Raw genomic sequence first — 24,976 nt, 5'->3', positions numbered from 1 at the left:
CCAAATTTCTTCAGGCATCCGGAAATCCAGCCCTGCTCCATCCATCCCAAAGAATTCCCAGAAGGATCCAGGAATTAAGTCCTGCCTGGAGGCATCCAAGGAAAAACAAATCCAAGGAAAAGCCAAACAGCAAAATCCTTTCAGGCTCCTCCAGGGTTTTTTTTTTTGGGATGCAAATTTTCCATCTCTCCAAGGGTTCCGGTGCTGTCAGGCCTTGGAATGATCCCAAATCCTGGATTTTGCTCAATTCCCACTGCTCTGCTCTGCTCCCAACAACTTCCCCTGGAAAATTCCTGCTTTGGAGCCCTTTGGAATTCCGGCCTCCCAGGAAGGAATTTTGGGATCTGGGGTTTCACTCCAAACATCCCTGGGAAGCCCCTTCCAAAGCCTGACCCCCTTTTCCATGGAAAAATATTCCCAAAATCCAATGAAAATCTCCCCTCCGGGCCACTCCCTCTTTTCCCATCCTTCATTCCCTGGATTCTCCTTCCCTCCCGCAGCCATTCCCAATTTTTGCTCCTCTCTTCCAACGCTCCCCATCCTCATCCCGCAGGCCCTGGACCAGCCTGGAATTCCAGCGGGGATTTCCGCAGGGAATCCACGTTCTGTGTATGGAATGAGGGCTGGGAATGGATCCAATGGATCTGGGAATCAGCAGTGGGAGATGGAAGGGCTCCGGATGGATCCAATGGATCCAGAAATCAGCACCAGGAATGGATCTGGGTGGATCTGGGAATCAGCCTCGGGAATGGATCCAATGGATCCGGGAATCAGCACTGGAAATGGCTCTGGATGGATCCAATGGATCTGGGAATCAGCCACTGGAATGGCTCCAGATGGATCCAATGGATCTGGGAATCAGCACTGAGAGATGGAATGGCCCTGGATGGATCCAGGAATCAGCACTGGGCATAGATCCAGATGGATCTGGGAATCAGGACTGGGAATGGCTCTGGGTGGATCCAATAGATCCAGGAATCAGCACTGGGAATCAGCAGCAGGAGCCAGAACAGCTCCGGATGGATCTGGGAATCAGCGGCGGGAATGTTCTGGGTGGATCTGAGGGATCTGGGAATCAGCACTGGGAATAGATCCAGATGGATCTGGGAATCAGCACGGAGAATGGCTCTGGATGGATCGGATGGATCCAGGAATCAGCACTGGGTCAGCAGAGGCAGAAAGATTGATCAGGGCCGGAATGTTCTGGGTGGATCTGAGGGATCTGGGAATCAGCACTGGGAATAGATCCAGATGGATCTGGGAATCAGCACGGAGAATGGCTCTGGATGGATCGGATGGATCCAGGAATCAGCACTGGGAATCAGCACCGGAGCCGTTCCCACTCTGCCGGCTCCAGGTGCGGAGCTGATTTGGGAACGGATCCGGCTTTGATTCCCGTCATTATCCCGTCGTTCCGGCTCTAATCAAGCATTCCTTGGAAAAAATAGCGGCAATCAAAGGGAACGGGAAAGGGAGGGAACGGACGGAGCCGGGAAAATGTTCCTGAGGAATTTTTGGCCTCAGCAGAATTTCGGGACTGGGGGGGCAGGAAGGAGCTTGGGAATGGGATTTGCTGATCCAAAGGTTTCAGATCCTTCCCATGATCCAGGATTTCCTCTCCCTTCCTCATTCCCATTTCCCTTCCCTATTCCCAAGGGCCTGAATCCCACACAGAGAGGGATTCCCACAGTGGGAATACCGAGGTTTTCCATGGGCTGGAATTCCAGGATTTGCCAGCCTTTACCCCCCAGAATTCCCTGTCAAGCTTCCCAGAGCTGATCCTGCCTGAAAAACTGGGATGAATCCCAGCACAATTCATCTTTCCCAAATTCCCAGTCACTTTTCCTTTATCCCAAGGAATTCCTGGCAGCTCCAGTGGGGTGGGAGCCAGAATTCCCAAGGGAATGTGGCCCTGGAATGGCCCTTAAAGATAAGAAGCAGGAATATTTGGAATATTTACAAAGGCCCCATTCCCAAAAACTGGAATCAATCCCATCCAAATCCACGAGGATCCAGGGAATTCCAGCTCCTGGCACAGCCACGGGATAAGGAAAACTGTCCCTGTATCCCATGGATCCTGGATTCCTCAGGGAGCCAATTCCAGGATGTTGGGAATACAGGGAGGATTCCGGGGGGATCGGGGAGATCCAAAGGCACCTGGATTCAGCAGATTCCCGTGAAATTCCCAAGCATGGATATCCCTCAAATCCCACCTGGCAAGGGCCAGAGGTCAGAAAATCCTGGAATGGCCGGAGCTGGGAAGGATCCAAAGGGACCAAAGCCAGGAGGGATTGTGCTGGAATGTTCCTTTTCCTGCTATTCCCTCTTTTCCGTAACCCGGGAATGATGATGGGAGCATCCCAGGGAACAAAAGGAGGGAAAACAAAAAAAAAAGCTGGAATGCTGAGCACATTCCATAGGAAAACCAGGGAGAAATTCCCTTTTCCTGCAATCTCTTGGCACTGGGAGAGCAGCGGGATCCTGGAATTGCTGGATCTGGACAGGCAAATCCAGGGAATTCTGGCTGAGGGGTCCAGGAGGGAAAAGTGGGAATGAGGCGCCAATCCCAGGGGGAAATCCTGGGAAAAGCCCATTTCCAACTGGAAACAGAAATTCCCGAGCCTCGGGAATGCTGGAGCACAGAACAGTCCCTCTGCAGCTCTCCTGGAGCCCCTGCAGGCCCTGGAATGTGCTGGAAGCTCTCCCTGGATCCCTCCCTTCTCCTGGGGAACATTCCCAGTTTTCCCCGCCTGGCTCCAGCGCCTTCTCCCAGTGTTTATTCCTCAGATGTTTCCCAGCTTTTTTCCGGGAGCTTTCCTGGCTCAGCATTCCCGAGCTCCGGAGAAGAGGGAAGAGCAGCCGGAGCCGTCTCACACCCGTGCCCACGGAAAACATGGATGGGAAAGGAGTCAGGGATCCAAGGAAACCCGGCCCGGCTGCCAGGCTGCTCCAAGCTTTTCCCGAGGAAGAGGAGGAGGAGGAGGAGCCCCGGGAGTTCAGGGAATCCCTTTGGAATCCACAGGAATTGTTTGAGGGATTAGCGCCATTCCAGAGGCGGAAATTCCTCGGATAATCCGGCCTAGGAAATGTTTTGCATGTTATTCCAGCCGGAGGGGATTTTCTTAATTCCCACCCGAACTCCGGGAAAAATTTGGGATCAAATCCCTGCCCTGTAAGCAGGGATTCAGAAATATTTGGGTATCACTCCCTGGCGGAATTCCCAGCTGGAAAACAGTGGGATTTGAGAATTCCCCATCCTGAAAAATCCCAGGGAGACGGAGTCCTCAGCGTCCTGAGGGAAGGAATTCCCGGAATTCCTGGCAGGATGAGGAGCTCCATGGGAAGCCCTGGGAATGCTGGATCCTGGCCAGAACTCCCAGAGAATCCAGCAGGAGAGCCCTGGGAATGTGGGCAGGGATTGGGATGCGCCCATCCCGCTCGGAATGCGGCACAAAGGGCAGAACCATCCCAAAAACTCATGGAAAAACTTGGATCCACAGACCTAAAAACCCACGGAAAAACCTGGATCCACAGCCCTTGAAAATCCTGGAAAACCTGGATCCACCTCCCTAAAAACCATGGAAAACATGGACCCGCATTCCCCAAAAACCACGGAAAACCTGGATCCACATCCCTGAAAACTCACTGAAAACCTGGATCCACATTCCCCAAAACTCATGGAAAACCCCCAGTTTCCCAGGGAACATTCCTGGATTTTCCCTGATTTTTCATTATCATGCAGCAGGAGGTGGGAAAATTCCTTCTCCAAGCTTTTCTACGGGAATGCCGACACCGGATTCCCACTGGATCATTTGGGATTGTTCCGATTTCCGTGGATTGATCTGAATTCCAGGAAAAAATTATGGATCCTACTTGGAATTGGCAGCTCCAAGCGGATCCTGGTGGAAAACAGGGAAAAGGGCGATGACATCACCTTTTCCCTAAAAACCTGTGGACGTTTTGCTCCTGGAGGTTTTATTTTCCCATGGAAATTCCAGGATTTCTGAGCAGCCTCTGCAGTCGGAGCAGAGCATGACACGGCACTTCCCAGCCCTTGGGAAAATCCAGGATTAAACCCCGAAATCCTGGAATTCCTGACCTTGGAAAAGCCCTCCTGGGTTATCAAATCCCACCTTATTCCCAGCTCAACATCCAGGAATTCCTTGGAATTCCTCCAGGAACGGTGGCTCCAAACCTCCCTGGGTAAGGCCTGACCACCCTTTTCCATGGAAAAATTCCCAGATATCCAAACTGAGCCTCCCCTGGCCCAACCTGAGGCCGTTCCCTGTTTTCCCACCCCCTGCTCCCTCAGGAGTTCTGTGGCACCTGGAATTCCCAATTCCAACGGCATTCCCGGGCTTAATCCGCGTGAATTGGAGAGAAAATTCCAGGAGGGAAAATTTGCTGGGAACGGCAAATCCCAGGTTTAAATCCGGCTGATCCCAGCTCCAGTCGGGTGGGATTTTCCTGGGAATTGGAATCCGCCTGGAGCCGGTGGCAAACGGCGGAAAAAGAGCGTTTTCCATGGGGTTTTCCATGGGGTTTTCCATGGATATGGCAGCAGAGGAGCGACGGGAGCTCATGGAAACCTTGGGATATCCAAGGGAATTTTTTGGGATCAGCTCCAGCCCATTGGATGCTCCCCCATCTCTGGATCCAGGATCCGATTTCCAGCATCACCAGGAGGGGATGGGTTTTCCTGGCATCGGAAATTCCAAAGCCATTTTGAGAGCACTGGGAATTGCGTCCCGGCATCCCGAATCCCTGAGCAGTAGGAATTCCCATGGAATTCCTCCTTCAGAATTCCCAATCCACAATTCCCCCCACCAGCTCTTCACCCACAGCTCCCATTCCAGAATTTTCCCAGAAAGTGACTCCCAGTTTTCTGGGAATTCTGGGAATTTCAGGACTCACAAGGACAGGGAAACTTTGGGAAGTGCAGGAAAACCGGGATGGGAGAGGAAGATCCCTCTGCCCCCCGATCCCATCTGGAATAAACAGCAGGAGTGGAGGGAAAACCGGGAAAAGCCGAGCTCCAAAAATCCTGGAAAACTGCCCACACTTGGAGGCCACAGCGAGGAAAAAATGCGGGGAAAAAGGATAAAGCTGGGAAGGGGGAAAAAAAAATTCCAAGGAAAAATTCCATAGTTACCTACTTCACGGAGCTGCTGGTCTGGAGCATGGATGGGAATGGAAAAGAGAAAAAAAACCCATGGAAAATAGAAAAGGAAAAAAAAATGGAAAAGAGAGAGAAAAAACATGGAAAATGTGCAGAGGTCGAAGCAGAACAATGTGGAAATGAAACATGGGAATGGCCTCCAGCTAAATCCCTGGAATTATCCCCTGGAATGTCATCCAGGGAAGCGTGGACTCCTCAGTCAGGCCAGAACATGGACAATCCCAAGAAACCCGACCCAAGATCCCAAATTTGGTTGGAATTCCAGGTCAGGACCTTGGAAAATCCCTAAACCCCAACCCGAGGTACCAAATTTTGGGAAATTCCAGATCAGGAACACAGACAGGTCCCGAAATCCCAACAAAAGATCCCAGGTTTGGTCGGAATTCCAGGTCAGACCATGGACAACCCCTCCAATCCCCAAAAAAACCCCCAAATTTCCTTGGAATTCCAGGTCAGACCACGGACAATCCATCCAACCCCGAATTTGGTCGAACCCCAAATCCAACCCTGAGCCTCCCCTTTGAACCCAAGATCCCAAACGCGGCCAAAATTCCAGCCAAGATCCCGAGGAAGCTGATCCGTGAAAACCCAACGGTGCCACGGCCGCTCTTCCCGAATTCCCGGCTTTTCCCAGCCCGGAACGTTCCGTCACCTCCAATCCTGCGGGAACTCGACTCCCTCTGGAATTTTCCCGCCGATTTTGGGTCGCGCCGCAAAACTGGGGCAGCTCCGAGGTCACCAGGATGCAGAGTGGAATTAATGAGGAATTTTTCTAATTTTGGGATTGGAATTGGGGCCGGCCGCCAGCCCGGCGCGACGCTGGAATATTCCCGACGGGAATATCTCCCGGGTTTCTTCACTTCCACCCAGGCACTTCCCAAATTCCAGCTGGGAATTTGGGGGTCACTCGGAGCCCCCCATTTATGGGTTGGAATTCCGGGTGGGAATAACAATTCCCAGGATTGTCTGGAGCCAAGGAGGGAGCAAATCCATCTGGAATTCCCAGGAAAATCCTGAAATTATTCCCAAAAAACCAACGAGATTTCCATTCCTGAGGTGCCACCTTGGTTTTTCTAGGAATATCCCATAATTTAGGGATTCCCAACGGAATTCCCATGGGAAAGGGGAAGCACAAGGAGATTTTTCCAGAGGATGGAGGAAAGCAACATTCCAGGACTAAATTCTGGGATTCAAATCCAGGAAAACTCCAGGAAATGCAGGAACACCAAAACGAATCCTTAAAATTATTCCTTAAAACGTTAAAGAGAGGGAATTTTGTTTCTTTTGGAAAATTCTGGGAATTTTCCCGCTCAATTTAAGATTTCTGTGTCCAACATTTTTTGCCACCGGGAGCATTTCCTGCTCCAGCCGCTGATCCCAAAAATCGGATTCCCAAAAAGATCCATTAAATTATCCCAGGGATCTGAAAAGCCTTGGCCTGGAAAACTGGATTTATAACGGAGGCTCTTCCCGAGAATTCCAGGAAAAATATTTTTTAAAAATATTTTTCCTTTTTTATTTTTAAATTCTGGAATTCCCAGAATTCCGTCTTTGGGAATGAACTAAGGGAAGGATTTTGGTGCCAAGGCAGAGTTTTCCAACTCATCCAAGTGGGAAAATGGATCCCATTCCAGAGGCTCCGCTCTCCCTTTGTTCCAAAGGAAACCAAGATCCAAGGAAAATTCATCGGGATCAACCTGGAAATCAGAGGAAAACCTCGGGAATTCCTGTGCCGATCAATCCCAAAAGAATTTTCATGGATTTGGATCCAGCTCCAGAGCCGAGCCCACAAATCCCAGCCCAGGTTTGGGATACTGGGAGAAAAAAACAGGAATTGTGGGAATTCTGTCCCAAAAAAATTGAGAGAAAAAAGCAGGAATTGTGGGAATTCTGTTCAAATACACGAAGGGGAAAAAAACAGGAAATGTGGGAATTCTGCCCCAAAATTCTGAGTTTTGATGGGATCTCCCCCTCTTATCCCCAAGGATTTTTCCAGGGATAACTGATAAGAATTCCCAATGTTCTCCCAGATGCCAGGAATGAAAGTCAATTTTATGGGAATTTTCTGGAATAACCCAGCCAGCCTCATCCTGGGTATTTCCATGATTTTCCGATGGATTTCCATCCACACATTTGGAAAATCTCGGTTTTTGGGAATTTCAGAAACTCTGGGATGACTCCAATGGATCCCGACCAAGGAACACCACGGGAATTCTTGGTCTCCTCCAGATAAGGAAAAAATTCCATTAAAAACAGGGAGGTAGGGAATAAAAAAATCTGGGAATTGCCCTGTCCAGCTTCCCTGCGGATAAGGAAATTTGGGAACAGGGATCTTCCCTGGCAAAAATCGATGCTGAAGGAAAAGCAAAGCACGGGAAAAGTTGGGAATTTTTCAATCCCGAGCAAGATTCCTCCACCTGGATGGGAGGTGGAGCCAAGAATTCCTGGGATTCTGGAATGGCTTGGGTGGGAAGGATCTTTGGGATCACCCCGTTCCAATTCCCACATTCCCAGGTTGCTCCAAACTGGTCTCGGACATCTCCAGGGATGGAGCAGCCACAATTCCGAACCCTTGTCCAACAAAATCCCAAAAATCCTGAGGCCATCCCACCAAGCCATCCCTAAATCCCGATTTTTTGTTTCCCCCCCGTATACTGCAGAGAATTTTTCCTTGGATTTCCAGTCAGGAAATTTGGATTTGGGGAAGTTCAGAGCGGAGCGGCTCCGAAAATTCCACAAAACTTTTCCTGGTGACCTGAAATCCCGAAAATCCCAATGGAAAAATCCCGGCCTGACCTGAAATGAAGGAATTTACCCCGGGAAAAAACCGGGATTTGGGACAGATGGCATTCCCGAGGGCTCGGATAATTTTCCAACCGGGAACCAGCTGCATCCTGGCTTCATCCCAGCCCTTCCCAAACGACCTTCCCAGAGGGAAAACCAGGAGCAGCAGGAGAAATCCCTGACCTTAGGATGAAGGAAAAAATTCCCAGGAATTCCGAGCCCCGGAGAAGCCACAGGAATGAGCTGAGCCTGGGAAATGTGGTGGAAAAACGGGAATATGGGATTGGGAATTATCCTGGGAAGGACACGGAGCTGTTGGAGCAAATCCAGAGGAGGCACCGGGAGGATTCAAGGGATGGAGCTGGGAGGAAAAGCTGGGAGAATTGGGAATGTTCTCCTGGAGAAGGGAAGGATCCAGGGAGAGCTTCCAGCACATTGCAGGGGCTCCAGGAGAGCTGAAATTTGGGAAAGGAATGGAAGGATATGACACCGGGAATGGCTTCCCACTGGGAAAAGGGAGATTGGGGTGGGATTTTGGGAATTAGGAATTCCTGGCTGGGCTGGAATTCCCAGAGCAGCTGGGGCTGCCCCTGCATCCCTGGAATGCCCAAGGAAAGGTTGGAGCAGCCTGGGATGGTGGGAATTTCCCTGCCCTTGGAACGGGATGGGAATGATCTCATGGATAGGGATGAGCTCCATCATCCCACCAATCATTCCAGGATCCTGGAGATTCCCAGGCTGCCCCTTGGCCGGAATTCCCGAAATTCCAGCTTCCCGTCCTCATCCAGCAATCCCTTTCATTCCCAAACCCTTTCCCATGCTTCCAGCTCCATTCCCAGCATTCCCATTCCCAGGAATCTCCACCATCCCTCGCCCCGCACCATTCCAGAACCCTGGAGAGCTCCCTCGGCCGGAATTCCTCCCGTTCCAGCCTCTCCCGACATTCCCGGCCATCCCCCGAGCTCCGGGATTGTCCCGAATCCACGGAACGTGACAAAGCAGCGCCGTTCCGGAGCTGCCAAGATTCCCAAAAATCCACGGATCAGCCTCTCCTGGAGCGATTCCATGAGGGAAGGGATTGGTTTTGAGCCCCTCATCCTCCCGAACTCCGGGAATATCCAGCGGGAAGCGGTTCCCGCTCCCAGGGGTCACTCCACATCCTCCTCCTCCCTCTTCCCACGGGTTGTTTTTCCCCGGAGATCACACGCGCCAGGAATTTTGGGATGGAGAAGCGAATCCCAAGGATTTTTGTGGCAGCGGCTCCAGGGCCACCCACTCCACGGCAGCACGAGGAAAAAACAGGGAAAAGGGAGGTGGTGGTGGGGGGGGAAACATCGGGAAAGGCATTTCACATCCCAGGAATCCTTCCCGGATCCTGGAATTCCGCACCTGCACGCCAGGAATGCCGAAATCCCACGTGAAACCCTCGGAATTCCAAGGAATCCACAGGAATTCCTCAGCACAGCATCCCCCCTCCCCGCCGGCTCCCGCTCCTCGCAGGGAAGACAAATCCATGGGAAGGGCGGCGGGAATGTGGGAGCCGCAATTCCAAGCTGGGAATATTCCCGGTCTCCCGTCATTCCAGAGGCTCCAGCCCCGCGTCGTGCCAGGAATCCGCCAAAAAATCGCGGAGGAGGGAGAGCAGGAGAAGCTCCCGAAACTTTCCAGAGTCGGGGGGGAAAAACTCTGGAATTCTCCGGCTGGCAGGGAATTCCCTTCCTCGGGAAGCCGGCAGCTGGAATTGCGAGCTCCCAGCAGAACTCCCAGCCCAACCCCACGGCAGCGCTGCCGTTATCCAGGAAAATTCCCCCGGCATTATCCAGGAGAATTTCCCCGGGTTTATCCATGAAAATTCCCCTGCCGTTATCCATGAATTTTTTTTCCCCTGCCGTTATCCATGAATTTTTTTCCCTGCCATTATCCATGAATTCTTTCCCCTGCCGTTATCCATGAGAATTTCCCGGCTCCCGCTGCAGCTCGGGAAGCGGAGCCGGGAAAAGCCGGAATGGGCGAGGGAACCCCAAAACCGGGGTTGGGAACCCAAAACCAGCATGGGGACCCCAAAACAGGACTGGGGATCACAAAACCGGGATGGGGACCCCAAAATCGGGACTGGGGACCCCACAAAGCTCCAGACCCAAAACTGGGACTAGGGACCCCAAAAACAGGATGGGGACCCCACAGAGTTCCAGCCCTAAAACCGGGAGGGGGACCCCAAAAGCAGGAGTGGGGACCCCAAAACCGGGATGGGGACCCAAAACCAGAATGGGGACCCCAAAACCGGGACTGGGGACCCCAATATCGGGATTGGGGACCCCACAGAACTGCGGCCCCAAAATTGGTAAGGGGACCCCAAAACAAGATTGGGGACCCCAAAACGGGGATGGGGACCCCAAAACGGGGATGGGGACCCCAAAACAGCACAACAGGACTGGACACCCCACAAAGCTGCAGCCCCAAAACCAGGCCGGGGACCCCACAACAGGACTGGGGACCCTAAAACCAGGACGGGGACCCCAAAACCTCACAACAGGACTGGAGACCCCACAGAGCTGTGGCCCCAAAACCAGACTGGGGACCCCAAAATCAGGCTGGGGACCCCACAGCCACTCTGGAAGCACCACGGAGCTGCAGCCCCACAAGCAGACTGCACACCCCATAAAACTGCAGCCCCATAACTGGGCTGGAGACCACCCAGCTGAGCTGGACACCCCACAGAGCTGCAGCCCCAAAACCAACCGGGGGACCCCACAGAGCTGCAGCCCCACAGCCGGGCTGGAGACCCCAAAAGCTGCAGCCCCACAACCAGACTGGACACCCCACAGTGCTGCAGCCCCACAACCAGACCGGAGACCCCAGAGTTCTGCAGCCCCACAGGTGGGCTCAGCATCCCAAAAGCTCCAGCCCCACAGGTGCGTTGGAGACCCCACAAAGCTGCAACCCAACCAGCTGGAGACCCCACAAGCAGACTGGAACACCCCGAGGCCCTGCAGCCCCACAAGCAGCCCGCAGACCCCACAGCTCTGCAGCCCCACCTGCACAGGGGATCCCAAAGCTCTGCAGCCCCACAGGTGGGCAGGACACCCCACAACCGCCTGGAGACCCCACAGCCCTGCAGCCCCACAGGTGGGCTGGGCATGCCCAAATCTGCAACCCCACAAGCAGCCTGCAGACCCCACAGTTGTGCAGCCCCGCACCTGTGCAGCGATCCCCAGGCACCGCAGCCCCACAGGTGGGCAGGACACCCCAATCCCTCCACCCCACACCTGAGCGCTCCCATCCCATCCATCCCATCCATCTATCCATCCATCCATCCCAGCCGCGGCCCCGCCACTGCCGCATCCAGCACCGGGGGCAGCTCCCGCCGCTCCTCCCGCCCTCCCCGGCCGCTCCCCGCCGCCGTCCCGCTGTCCCCGCCGCCGTCCCGGTGTCCCCGCTCACCCTTGACGGCCTCGCCGCGGTTGAGCTGGATCTCGCCATCGCCCTGCGGCGCGTAGCTCTTCACCACGATGAACTTGCGGCCGGGCACGGCGCTGTAAAGCTTCCGCTTGGGCCCGCGCAGCGGGGCGGGCGCGGCGTGGGGCGCGGGCTCGGCGCCGGGGCCGGCGGGGGCCCGGCGGGGCCGGCGGGGCTGTAAACGAACACGTAGGTTACGGTGCTGATGCCCGGCAGCTCGCGGCTCGCCCCGCCGCGCCCCGCGGGCTGCGCCATGGCCGGGGGCCCCGCGGGGCTCAGCGCGGCCCCGGCGGCGCCGCCCGGGCGCGGGCAGCGGCGGAGGCTGGAGCGGCACCGGCTGCGGGGCGGCCGCCGCCCGCCACCGCCGGCTCCATGGCGCAGCGGCGCCGCCCGCCCCGCGCTCCGCTCCGCTCCCTCCGGCGCACCATGGCCCGGGGCAGGTGGGGCCGGAGCCCGCGGCTCCTCCCCGGCGGGCGGGGACGCCGCCGGACCGGCCGCCCCCGCTCCCGCCGCCGCCGCCGCCGCCCCCCGCTGCCGGCGCGGTCCCGACCCCGCTCCCGCTCCTGATCCCGGGGCCGCTCCCGCTCCCGCTCCTGGATCCCGATGCCGCTCCCGCTCCTGATGCCGATCCCGGATCCCCGTCCCGAGCCCGCTCCTGATACCGACCCCGCTCCCGGAACCGATCCCGGGACTGTCGAGCACCACCCGCAGTCCCGTGTGGGAGTGGGAGTGGGAATGGGTGTGGGACCGTGCCACAGCCATCCCGGGACCGATCCCGCTCCCGATCCCGATCCCGCTCTTGATCCCGGTCCCGGTCCCGGTCCCGGTCCCGGCGGGGCCCGCCCGGAGTCGCCCCCTGGCGGCCGCTGCCGGCGCTGCCCCGCGGAGGGAACCGGGGCGGGAGCGGGAGCGGGAGCGGGAATGGGAATGGATGTGGGAATGGGAATGGGTGTGGGAATGGGAATGGGTGTGGGATTGGGTGTGGGATTGGGATTGGGAATGGGTGTGGGAATGGGAATGGGTGTGGGATTGGGAATGGGAATGGGATTGGGAATGGGATTGGGAATGGGAATGGGAATGGGTGTGGGAATGGGATTGGGTGTGGGATTGGGAATGGGAAGGGGTGTGGAAATGGGTGTGGGATTGGGCATGGGAGTGGAAATGGGAATGAGTGTAAGAGTGGAAATGCAAGCAGGAGTAGGAGAGGGAATGGGAGTGGGAACAGGAGTGGGAGTGGGAATGGGATCGGGTGTGGGAACAAGATTGGGATGAGGGTGGGATCACACGAGTGGGATCGAGGGTGGATCGGGGTTGGGATGGGGATGGGGGCAGCAAAGGGGGCGGCTCCGGGGCGGGGAGGACACAGGGAGGAGGGAGCAGGGACAGCGATGGAGGGACAGGGATGGAGGGAAGGATGGGAACAGGAGGGAGGGAAGGACGGAGGGTCCCCAGTTCCCACTCCCAGTTCCCGTTCTGGGTTCCCATTCCCGGCCTGGGAGTCTCCGGTTCCCATTCCCGGTTCAGGGGTGCCCGCAGTGCCCCCACCCCGTGCCCCCAGTTGCACATTTGCCCCCACAATTCCACATTTTTCCACCCCAATTCCATATTTGCCCCCACCCCCAGAAGTTATTGCAGCGTAACTGCGGGAATTGCACGAATTTCAGGGATTTTGGGAATGCAGGAATTGCGAGAATGCGGGAATTGCGGGGATTGAGGGATCGCGGGAATGCGGGAATTGCGGGAATTGCGGGAATTGCGGGAATGCAGGAAATTGCGGGATTGCGGGAATGCCGGGAATGTTCCGGGAGCGTCCCTGAGGGGGCAGAGCCCCGCCCAGACACAGCGACACCGGTGCCACCCGGGGGTGCCACTGTCCCCTCCGCCACCTGTGCCCACTGCCACCTGCAGGGACACTGGGTGCCACTGTCACCTGTGCCAGCCTGTGCCCCAGTGCCACTGGTGTCATCCCTGGATGCCATTGTCACCTGTGCCAGCCTGTGCCACCCCTGTGCTTCAGTGCCACCTGTCCCACCCTGTGGCCCACTGCCAGTTGTGACAATCTGCTACCACTGCCACCCACAGTGACACTTTGTGCTGCTGTCACCCCTGCCAGCCTGTGCCACCCGTGTCCCAGTGCCACTGGTGCCATCCCTGGATGCCACTGTCACCTGTGCCAACCAGCACCCCACTGCCAGCTGTGCCACCCTGTGCCCCACTGTCACCTGTGCCACTCTGTGCCCCAGTGCTACTGGTGCCATCCCTGGGTGCCACTGTCCCCTCTGCCACTCTGTGCCCCACTGCCACCCACAGTGACACTGGGTGCCACCACCAGTTGTGCCACCTGTGCCACCTATGCCACCCTGTGCCCCAGTGTCACCTGCACCACCCTGTGCCCCTCTGCCACCCACAGCACTGTGCCACTGTCACTTGTGCCACCCTGCATGCCATTGTCACCTGTGTCACCCTGTGCCCCAGTGCCACTGGTGCCATCCCTGGGTGCCATTGTCACCTGTGCCATTCCTGTGCCCACTGCCACCCACAGTGACACTTTGTGCCACTGTCACCTGTGCCACCCCTGTACGCCATTGTCACCTGTGTCACCCTGTGCCCCAGCGCCACTGGTGCCATCCCTGTGCCCCACTGTCACCTGTGCCACCTGTGCCTCAGTGCCACCCGTGCCATCCCTGTCACCAGTGCCACCCCGTGCCCTCCTCCTGTGCCCCGGGCCGAGCCCTTTCCCTGCTCCTTCCGGAATTTTCCCTCCTTTCCCAGCTCCGCTCCCATCTCTCTCCTGGCGGGCAGAGCCCCAGGAATTCCCGGGGGAAGCGTGGGAAGAGCTCGGCTTCCACCACGAATCCCAGAATTCCAGAGCTTGGGAAGGAATCCCAAGGTCACCGAGCCCATCCTGAGCCCCCTCAGCAGAGCCCTGAGCGGAATTCCAGGAATTCCTTGGGCACCTCCAGGGATGGGCGCTCCAAACCTCCCCGGGCAGCCCCTGCCAAGGCCTGACCCCGCTTTCCATGGGGAGAAAAATTCCATGAGGAAAAAAATTTCCATGGGGAGAAAAATTCCATGGAGGAAAAAAAATTCCACCAGGAGAAAAATTCCATGCGCAAAAAAAAATTCCATCGGCAAAAAAATTCCATGAGTAAAAAATTCCGGGAGAGAAGCTGCCCGGCTGGGGTTGGATGTTTTCCACGGGAGCAAATTCCCGGGCGTTTTTCCAGCGGAGTTTTCCCTTCAATCCCTCTTATCTCCCCGCACCAGGAGGCTCCAGGCCCTCGCTCCGTGAATCCCGAGCTCGTCCCGGATTTCCAAGCGGCGGCCGGATAAATCCAACGGCGGGGATTAAGCGGCCCGTGAGATTCCCAAACTTCCCGGTGGATCTGGGATTGCTCCACGCTCGGTGCCCACATCCTCCCGCCGGGAATTCCCACGGGATTCCGAAGGGAAAGAGAATTCTGGGAAGGAGCAGCAGCTTTCCCTCCCGCCCTGCGTTTTGCGTTCCGTGGAATTTTTTGTCCTGGATCGCCTCCATCCCATTGGAATTCCAGGTGGGATTGATGGGACTCCATGTCTGATTCCAGGGAATTCCAGGGAATTCTGGATTTGGGCACCTGGCGGTGCTTCCATTGGGAATTGTCCCATTCCAGGATGGAAAAACCTCCTCGGGAATAAACTTGGAATAAACCTCCAGAGAATTCCCATTCCAGGTGGATGAATGCGCCACGATATTCCCAAAAATCGCTTCTGATGCATCCAACGGTCCCAAAAATCCAGGAGGTTTTAATTTCCATGGGATTTCATGGGAACGATCAGAAGCGAATTCCAGGGGAAAGATTCTGGGATTGGTTTAAACAACGCTTCCCTTGGGAATTCCCAGAATTCCCAGAATTTCTGGCTCTGTTTTCCAGAATTCCTGACCCCTCTTTCCCAGGGAAAGGAGCCCAAATCCTGGGAAGAGCATCCAGAGGGAGCCGGGGGAGCTCATCCTGGAAAAAGGAGGATCAGGAGGGACTTTTCCCTCCAGAATTCCATGATGGAGGTGACAGCCAGGTGGGATTTGGGATCTGCTCCCAGGAAATCCCAGGGAACAGCCTCGAGCTGTGGCAGAGGAATTCTAGGTTGGATATTGGGGAAAAATTCCTGAATTTTCACACAGGATTAGGAAAAATTCCTGCTCTTAGGAGAATTCCTCCCTCCGGGAACATCCTGGGATTCTCCTGCTCTGCGCTTGGACACGGTTCCAGAATTTCTGATCCTGTTTTCCGAGATTTCCAACCCTGTTTTCCAGGATTTCCGATGCTTCTTTTCCGGGATTTCTGAGTCTCTTTTCCGGGATTTCTGACCATTTTCCAGGATTTCTGACCCTGTTTCCCAGGATTTCCAGCCCCTCTTCCCCAGGCTGGTGGGATCTGGGGGTGGCACCTGGAGCTGCCGGTGGCCATGGATCCAACTTCAGCCCCAATTATTCCCAAACATTCCCAGGATTGTTCTCCCAACATTTCTGGGATCCTTTGCCCAACATTCCCAGGATCCTTCTCCCAATATTTCCAGGATTGTTTTCCCAGTGTTTCCAGGATTGTTCTCCCAACATTCCCAGGATCCTTTCCCTAAAGTTTCCAGGATGGTTTCCCCAATATTCCCAGGATAATTTCCCAGCATTCCCAGGATCCTTTCCCCAAAGTTTCCAGGATCTTTTCCCCAACATTCCCAGGATTGTTCTCCCAGTGTTTCCAAGATCCTTTCCCTAAAGTTTCCTTTTCCCCAACATTCCCAGGATCTCTTCCCAACATTCCCGGGATTGTTCTCCATGGACAGGGACACCTTTCCCTACCCCAGGTTGCTCCAAGCCCCATCCAACTCGGCCTTGGGCACTTCCAGGGGTGGGATTTGACTCCAAACACCACCTGGACACCTGGAATTGTTCCTGGACAAATCCAAACCTCTGGATACCACCGGGAAATGCCCATGGAGGGAATTCCCACGATTCATTTCATTCCCTAAATCCAGCAGCAGCAGGAAAAAAAAATCCCAGGAATTGCTGGGAATTCCTGGTGTTCCTTTGGCTGACAGCAGAGAGGGAAAACTTCCCCGTGGATGTGGGAATTCCAAAGTGCTGGAATCTGGGATAAGCAGGGAGATTTTGGGAAGTTCCCACCTGGAAATGAGCAGCAGGAATGAAGGAAGGATTTTGAGGTGAGCCTGGCCGGACGCATCGGGAATGTTGAGGAGGGATTAAAGCATTCCAAGAATTATTTTGGAAACTCCAGCTGTGCGCCCAGGAGAGCGGGAAAAAAAACGGGAATGAGGAAAACTGGAGGAAATGTGGGATCAGAGGGAATTGCCATGGATTGGTGGGAAAAGGAGCTGATCCCAAAAATCCTGGCTCTTCCCAGATCCAGCGGATGATTCTCTGCTCCAGAGCCTCCCTTCCCAAAATGGGAATATCCAGGATACACCGGGAGCCGTGCAGGAAAACCAGGATGGATCCCAGATCCTTCCCAGCTCCAGAGGGCTCCAAAAACTGGGAATGAGGCCGGGATGAACGTAAGGAATTAAACATCCGGAGGGATGATCCCAGCACGAGGAGTTGGATGGGAAACTCGTGGTGTTGGAGTGGGACTGGGAAGAGCGCGGAGGCTCCGGGCTCCGGCACGTGGGGAATGAGTCAGAGTCACGGCCGGGAGGGAGGAGGGATCCAGCTAAAACCTGGAAAAAGCACATGGAAAAGCTCCGCTGGACCAGCCCTGCTGCTCCCGGGAATGGCTGAGGGATCCCCTGGAATTCTGGGCGCAGCTCTGGAGCAGGAAAAGGGAAGGGAAGGGAAGGGAAGGGAAGGGAAGGGAAGGGAAGGGAAGGGAAGGGAAGGGAAGGGAAGGGAAGGGAAGGGAAGGGAAGGGAAGGGAAGGGAAGGGAAGGGAAGGGGAAGGGAAGGGAAGGGAAGGGAAGGGAAGGGAAGGGAAGGGAAGGGAAGGGAAGGGAAGGGAAGGGAAGGGAAGGGAAGGGAAGGGAAGGGAAGGGAAGGGAAGGGAAGGGAAGGGAAGGAGCTGGGAAAGGGGCTGGAAAACTTTCCTTTGAATAAAAAACTGTGACAACACTAAATATTCCTGATATTCCCTGGAAAACCTGCCCCAGAATCCATTTTTCTCCGTGATTTTTCCAGGAAAATGTGAGAGGACTCTGGTAATCATGGATATCCCTTGCCATGGAGTGAAGGAGTTTTCGTTGGGAATTAAAACTTCCAAGGTTTCTTCCCAACTTGAACTGTTCAGATAGCAAATCTGGGAATTTCTCCTGCCCCAATTCCATGGAATGAATTCCACAATCCCTCTATCCCTGGCAAAACTTGGAAATAACAGAGAAAAATGCACTTTCCTAAGGATATTTTCCCTGCAAAAGGTTGGGAATCACAGAGCCAGCTCCAGGAATCCTCAGGAAGTTTGGAAAAGGAGTTGGGCAGAGCTGCTCCGGGGAATTTTGGGAATATTTAAAATCCCACACTATTTTTGACCTCCCAATGCCTCCATATCCGACTCTGGACCTGCCTCCGGCACATCCCAAATACCAAAGCTTCCCAAATTCCAAGGCCAGGTTGGAGCGGCCTGGGATAGTGGGAGGTGTCCCTGCCCTTGGAATGGGGTGGAATTGGATCAGCTTTAGGATCCTTCCCATTCCAGGATTCCACAATTCCAACAGAATCCTCTGAATCCAAATCCGGACCCCAGGGTCACCACAGGGATGTCCCAAAATCCCTGGACACATCAGAGAACTGTGACCATTCCCAATCCCAGGCAAACCAACATTCCCATGGGACATGGCTGGCAGGGATGAGGAGCAGCGGGATAATGCCAGATCCAATCCCAATCCTGATCCCAATCCCAATCTCACTCCCAATCCCACCAGAACCACCTGCTGCCATATCCACAATATCCATGTAATCCTTGATATCCATGATATCCATGAATCCATTATATCCATGATCCAAACATGAGAAACACTCAGGGGAACAATGGAATCAGAGTATGGGATGGAGGGAAAACCCCGGGAAGAAGCAAATTTGACACTGGGATGGATGGATGGATGGATGGATGGATGGATGGATGGATGGATGGATGGATGGATGGATGGATGGATGGAGGGAAAACCCAGGGACAATCCAGGGAAAAACTGGATCTGACCTTGGAATAGCAGGAAAAGCCCATGGAAAATCCGCTGATCCACCATAACACCACTCCTCATCGGAATGACGAACCTTTCCCACTCTTCCCTCTTCCCATCCCACATCCCCCCAGTCCATGGGATGGCATTCCCATCACTAATTCTTCCCACAGTCCCAAATCCATGGGATCCCATTCCCGTCACTAATTCCTTCCACATCCTACAATCCATGCGATCCTATTCCCAACTCTAATTCCTTTCACACACGCCCCCAATCCATGGGATCCCATTTCCAGTTTAAATTCCTTTCACACTCTCCCAGTTCATGGGATTACATTCCCAGCTCTAATTCTTCCCACATCCCAACCCAATCCATGGGATCCCATTCCTAACTTCATCTAACTCGTCCCACACCCCAATCCAATCCATGGGATCCATTCCCAGCTCTAATTCCTCCCACACCCCCTCAATCCATGGGATTGCATTCTTAACTCCATCTAATTCCTTTCACACTCTCCCAATCCATGGGTTCCCATTCCCACATACAGCACCTCTCACATCCCCCAATCCATGGGATCCCATTCCCATCTCTAACCCCTCCCATATCCCCCAATCCACGGGATCCTTTCCCATCTCTAGCTCCTCCCACATTCCAATGCAAACCCCGGGATCCCATTCCCATCACTAATCCCTCCCAAACCGCAATCCAATCCATGGGATCCATTCCCAGCTCTAAGCTCTCCCACATCCCAACCCCATCCATGGCATCCCATTCCCATCTCTAACCCCTTGACACCCCAACACAATCCATGGCATCCCAACCCCATCCATGGGACCCCATTCCCATCTCTAGCTCCTCCCACATCCCAACCCAATCCATGGCATCCCATTCCCATCTCTAGCTCCTCCCACATCCCAACCCAATCCATGGCATCCCATTCCCATCTCTAGCTCCTCCCACATCCCAACCCAATCCATGGCATCCCATTCCCATCTCTAGCTCCTCCCACATCCCAACCCCATCCATGGCATCCCATTCCCATCTCTAGCTCCTCCCACATCCCAACCCAATCCATGGCATCCCATTCCCATCTCTAGCTCCTCCCACATCCCAACCCAATCCATGGCATCCCATTCCCATCTCTAGCTCCTCCCACACCCCAACCCAATCCATGGCATCCCATTCCCATCTCTAGCTCCTCCCACATCCCAACCCAATCCACGGCATCCCATTCCCATCTCTAACCCCTCAACACCTCAACACAATCCATGGGATCCATTCCCAGCTCTAACGTCTCCCACACCCCAACCCAGTCCATGGCATCCCATTCCCACCTCTAACCCCTCGACACCCCAACCCCATCCCTGGGACCCCATTCCCATCTCTAGCTCCTCCCACACCCCAACCCAATCCATGGCATCCCATTCCCACCTCTAACCCCTTGACACCCCAACACAATCCACGGCATCCCATTCCAATCACTGACATCTCCCGCATTCCAACCCAACCCATTGGATCCCATTCCCACACCCCACCCCACTCCCCGGGATGCCATTCCCGATCCCATACCTGGCCTTCCCGCGGCTGCTCCGGCGCAGCGAGGGCACCTCGGCCTCCCTCTCCTCCTGCACGCGCTGCAGCGAGGGCGAGCGGCTGTGGGCGCTGCGGGCGCTGCCCGAGCTGGCCAAGCTCCCGTCCCCACCCGCGATTCCGGCGGCCGCTTCCTGCATCTGGACCAGGAGCTGGGGCGGGAGGCTCCGCAGGGACGGCACCGGCGAGTACGAGGCGCGGCTCTCGGCCTTCAGGTTGTTGTCGCTGGCCGAGCGCTGGAGGACGCGCGGCGACGCCAGCCCGCCAGAGCCGAGGAGCCGGCGGCGCTTGGTGTAGCTGGGAGTTTCTCGGAAAGGCACTGGGAATGAAAAACGGGAATGCGGGATTAGGTGGGAATCTAAGGACTAAAAAGATGGGAATAGGGGGTTAGGTGTTGGGAGTTGTGGGAGAAGATGGAAGAGAGCGGAGGGTGTGGAGCTGGGTTTTGGAAGAAGGCTGGGAGTTTCACAGAAAGGCACTGGGAATGAAAAGCGGGAATTGGGATTAGGTGGGAATCTAAGGACTAAAAAAGATGGGAATATGGGATTAGGTGGGAATCTAAGGACTAAAATGATGGGAATTGGGGGATAAGGCGTTGGGAGTGTGGCTGTGGGGAATGATGGAAGAGAGTGGAGGAGAAGGTTGGGAATGGGTGTGGAGTTGGGTTTTGGAAGAAGGCTGGGAGTTTCTCAGAAAGGCACTGGGAAAGAAAAATGGGAATGTGGGATTAGGTGGGAATCTCAGGCTGAAAAATATGGGAATATGGGATTAGGTGGGATCTAAGCCCCAAAAGATATGGCAATTTAGGATTAGGTATTGGGAGTGCGGTTGTGGGAAAAGATGGAAGAGAGTGGAGGAGAAGGTTGGGAATGGCTGTGGAGTTGGGTTGGGAAGAAGGCTGGCAGTTTCTCGTAAAGGAAATAAGAATAAAAAATTGGAAAATGGGATAAATTTGGAATCTAAGGACTAAAAAAGATGGGAATCTGGGATTAGGTGTTGCGACTGTGGTTGTGAGAAAAGATGGAAGAGAGTGGAGGAGAAGGCTGGGAATGGGTGTGGAGTTGGGTTTTGGGAAGAATATTGGGAGTTTCTCGGAAAGGCACTGGGAATAAAAAATGGGAATGCGGGATTAGGTGGGAATCTAAGGACTAAAAAAATGGGAATATGGGATTAGGTGGGAAACTGAACCCCCCAAAAAATGGGAATAGAGGATTAGATGTTGGGAGTGTGGTTGTGGGAAAAGAAGGAAGAAAGTGGAGGAGAAGGTTGGGAATTCCCGTGGAGCTGGCTTGGGAAGAAGGGAATGGTCTCCCCATGCTCCCAGTTCCTCTCCCAGCACTGGAAATCCATGGGATCCAACCATGGATCAGCACACGAAAAGGTTTGGAAGTCGCATCTCAGGAAGCTCTGATGGACCAAGCCAGAACCAGTGGAATTCCCAACAATCCACATCCAGCTGCCACTGGGATCGACACCTCCGCAAATCCCGGCTGCTCCTCCTATTCCAAGTCCTTATTCCATAGCTCCAGGGATGTGCCGAGAGAAAGATGGGAATATCCAACATGTGGAATAAATCACCAATGACTCCCTGCCCTGAATTCCCTCCCAGTCCTTGGGAATGCCAGGAAAAAGTGACCTCCTGGGTCCACCTGGAAGTGCAAACTCTGGCTCCACCGAGGGACCAGGAGTGGAATCCCCATCCCGGAGGGATTTCAACTGGAATTCGGGGACGTGGATCAGTGGCGGCCTTGGAAGTGCTGGGAATTCTTGGATTCAATGTCTTAAAGGACTTTTCCAGCCTAAACAATTCCGTGATCCACGAAACAGATCCGGATGTTCCGGAAAGGGATGAGGTTCAGCTGTGGGGGCCCTGCGCTCCAAACTTCCAGGAAAATGGGATTTTCCAATATTTTGTTCAACGAGCTCGTTCCCCATCCTTAAGTTTAACATCCCTAAAATTTGCCTGGCACCTGTGCAAAATCCAGTGGGAAATCCGGAATCAGCCGCATCCAGCCCATTCCTGGTGCCGAAATATCGGGAAAAACACGGATTGCTCCTGCTCCGAGCCAGAACAAGGGGACAAGAAGCAGGGAATTCCAAGCCCTCTGGACTTGGGATATTCCCAGAGCCGCCATTCCAAGGCCACCGCTCCCATGGCACCTTCCAGAGGCGAATCCTGAGGATGCTCCGAGGCCACCAGGAGAAGGAAAATCCCGGAATTGGGAGGGAGCAGCCCAGGCTGAGAGCATGGCCGCGCTCGGAATATTTTCCCGAGGAATATTTGAGGTTCAAAGTCCGAGGATTTCAGGCTCCTGGAACTCTTCCCGTTGCCGTGGCAACGCCCGGCGTTCGTTCTCCGATGAGTTCCAACCCTGGGTGTGGGAATTTCTCCCGGCAGCGGCGCCTCACGGATCCTGTTGGCACCCCCTGCCCTCAGCGCCCACGTCCGGCCATTCCCAATGGGAAAACCGGACAAAATTATGGAATTTCGGAGCCAGAGGGGTTGGAAAAGCCCTGTCAGACAAGGAAACCCAACCAACGCAAAGGCCACCACTGGTCTGTGCCCCCGGGTGTCACCAGCAAGGACAAATGTCCCACCAAGGCCATCCCAGTGGGAAAATTGGGCCAAAACTATGGAATTTCAGAGCCAGAGGAATTGGAAAAGCCCTGTCAGACAATGAAAACCAACAACTGCCAGGCCACCACTGATCCGTGTCCCCAAGGGCCACCAGCAAGGATGGATGTCACCAAGGACATCCCAATGAGAAAATCTGGGTCAAAATTATGGAATTTCAGAGCCAGAGGAGTTGGAAAGGCCCTCCAAGGCCATCAGTCCCAACCAATGCAAGGCCACCACAGATCCGTGTCCCTAAGTGCCACCAGCAAGGATGGATGTCACCAAGGATGTCCCAGTGGGAAAATTGGGTCAAAATTATGGAATTTTGGAGCCAAAGGAGTTGGAAAAGCCCTCCCAGACAATGAAATCCAACCACTGCCAGGCCACCACAGATCCGTGTCCCCAAGGGCCACCAGCAAGGATGGATGTCCTGCCAAGGCCATCCCAGTGGGAAAAACGGACAAAATGATGGAACATCGGAGCCACATCCCAATGGGAAAGCCAGACCAAAATTATGGAATTTCGGAGCCAAAGGGGTTGGAAAAGTTCTCTCAGACAATGAAATCCAACCACTGCCAGGCCACCACTGATCCGTGTCCCCAAGGGCCACCAGGAAGGATGGATGTCCCACCAAGGCCAGGTGTCACCCAGGCATGGGACACATCCCCAGGAGATGTTTCATTTTGAACTCCTTCACTCCTTACAGAAAATCCCTGGAAAAAAATCCCGGAAGCAGAAGTCCTGTCTGGAGACCTTCCCAAGAGGGAGCGGCCTCAAGCTGTGCCAGGGAAGGCTGGGATTGGATTTTTGGGATCGTTTTCCATGGGAAGGGTGGCCAGGCTTTGGCAGGGGCTGCCCAGGGACCTTTGGAGCTGCCATCCCTGGAGGTGTCCAAGGAATTCCTGGATGTGGCACTCAGGGGCTCTGGTGGGGATCGGGCCCAGCTCGGACTCAGTGACCTTGGAATTCTTTCCCAACCTCAGTGATCCCAGGATTCTGGAATTCCAAACTGGCCGGGTGAGCACAATGGTGATAATGATGGCGATGAAGAAGAAGAATCGCCAGGTCCGAACTCCAGGATCCAGAATCAGGACATTCCCAGACTCCTGCCAGATTCCCAGTTCTAGGGAATACTTCCTCATCCCATCCCCCTCAATCCACATTTCCCAGGGGGAAAAGGGACGGAAAGGGAGAGATGATGGTGATGATGATGGTGATGATGGTGATGAAGAACCACCAAGCCTGACTTCCAGGATCCAGAACCAGGACATTCCCAGATTTCCAGTTCTATGGAATATTTCCTCATCCCACCCTCTGGAATCTGCAATTCCCAATGGGAAAAACTGGGAAGGGAGAGATGATGGTGGTGATGATGATGGTGATGGTGATGAAGAAAAACCAAGTCCAAACTCCAGGATCCAGGACCAGGACATTCCCAGATTCCCAACTCTATGGAATATTTCCTCATCCCACCCTCCGGAACTCACAATTCCCAGTGGGAAAATCCCAGGAAGGAGACAGCAAAGGAACAAAAACTCGGAGCAATTCCCACAATGAGCTCCAGATATTCCTTCCCACACCTTTCCCAGACTTTACTCCAGGTCTGTTTACCGAGTTTCTCCCGGCACAACGAATCCCGTCCGTTACCATGACAGCGCCGCTCGGAGCAGCCCGATCCCCGTTTTTCCAAAGGAAAACGCGGATCCCTGTTTTCCAAAGGGGCCTGGATGCTCCCTGAGGGGAGCGGGACACACCCAAAGCTCCCTGAGGAATTCCCAGCCTGGAGATGCTCCAGAGGCTCCCGAAAATTCCTGGCAGCCAGAGGAAGGGAAGCGCAATCAACGCTCCGAGGTTTGTTTGGATTTGCTGCTTCCATGATAATAAATATTCATGGGAAAGCACGAGGAGTGCAAATGTCTGCTCGCTTCCAGGCCACGATTCCATTTTAATCCTGGAAAATTCCAGATGGAAGTGGGGAAGGAGCCTGGAATGGCCCAGGGGGGGAAAAGGGAAAAAACGTTTCCCAAATGGGAGAATTCCCAGATTTTCCACACTAGAGAATTCCCACAGCACATCCCAGACTGGAGAATTCCCACATTTCCCACACTAGAGAATTCCCAGGGCACTTTCCAAACCGGCGAATTCCCACAGTACATCCCAGACCGGAAAATTCCCACAGCACTTTCCA

At 54.6% G+C, this 24,976-nt stretch overlaps 1 protein-coding gene across 1 annotated transcript in view; it reads right to left on the bottom strand.

The window, feature by feature from the left end:
- The window catches only part of SHANK3 (SH3 and multiple ankyrin repeat domains 3), a 127,392-nt gene that overhangs the window by 71,971 nt on the left and 30,445 nt on the right, over positions 1–24,976 (bottom strand). Inside the window, 4 exon segments of the mRNA XM_030960634.1 lie at positions 11,405–11,554; positions 11,557–11,665; positions 12,168–12,215; positions 20,300–20,490. Of these exon segments, the coding sequence (XP_030816494.1) occupies positions 11,405–11,554; positions 11,557–11,665; positions 12,168–12,215; positions 20,300–20,490 (498 nt within the window).

The sequence above is a fragment of the Camarhynchus parvulus genome, chromosome 1A (genome assembly GCF_901933205.1).
Source record: "Camarhynchus parvulus chromosome 1A, STF_HiC, whole genome shotgun sequence".
NCBI lineage: Eukaryota > Metazoa > Chordata > Aves > Passeriformes > Thraupidae > Camarhynchus > Camarhynchus parvulus.
Note: the sequence above shows the minus strand (reverse complement) of the source record. Positions and strands in the feature narration are given on the sequence as shown.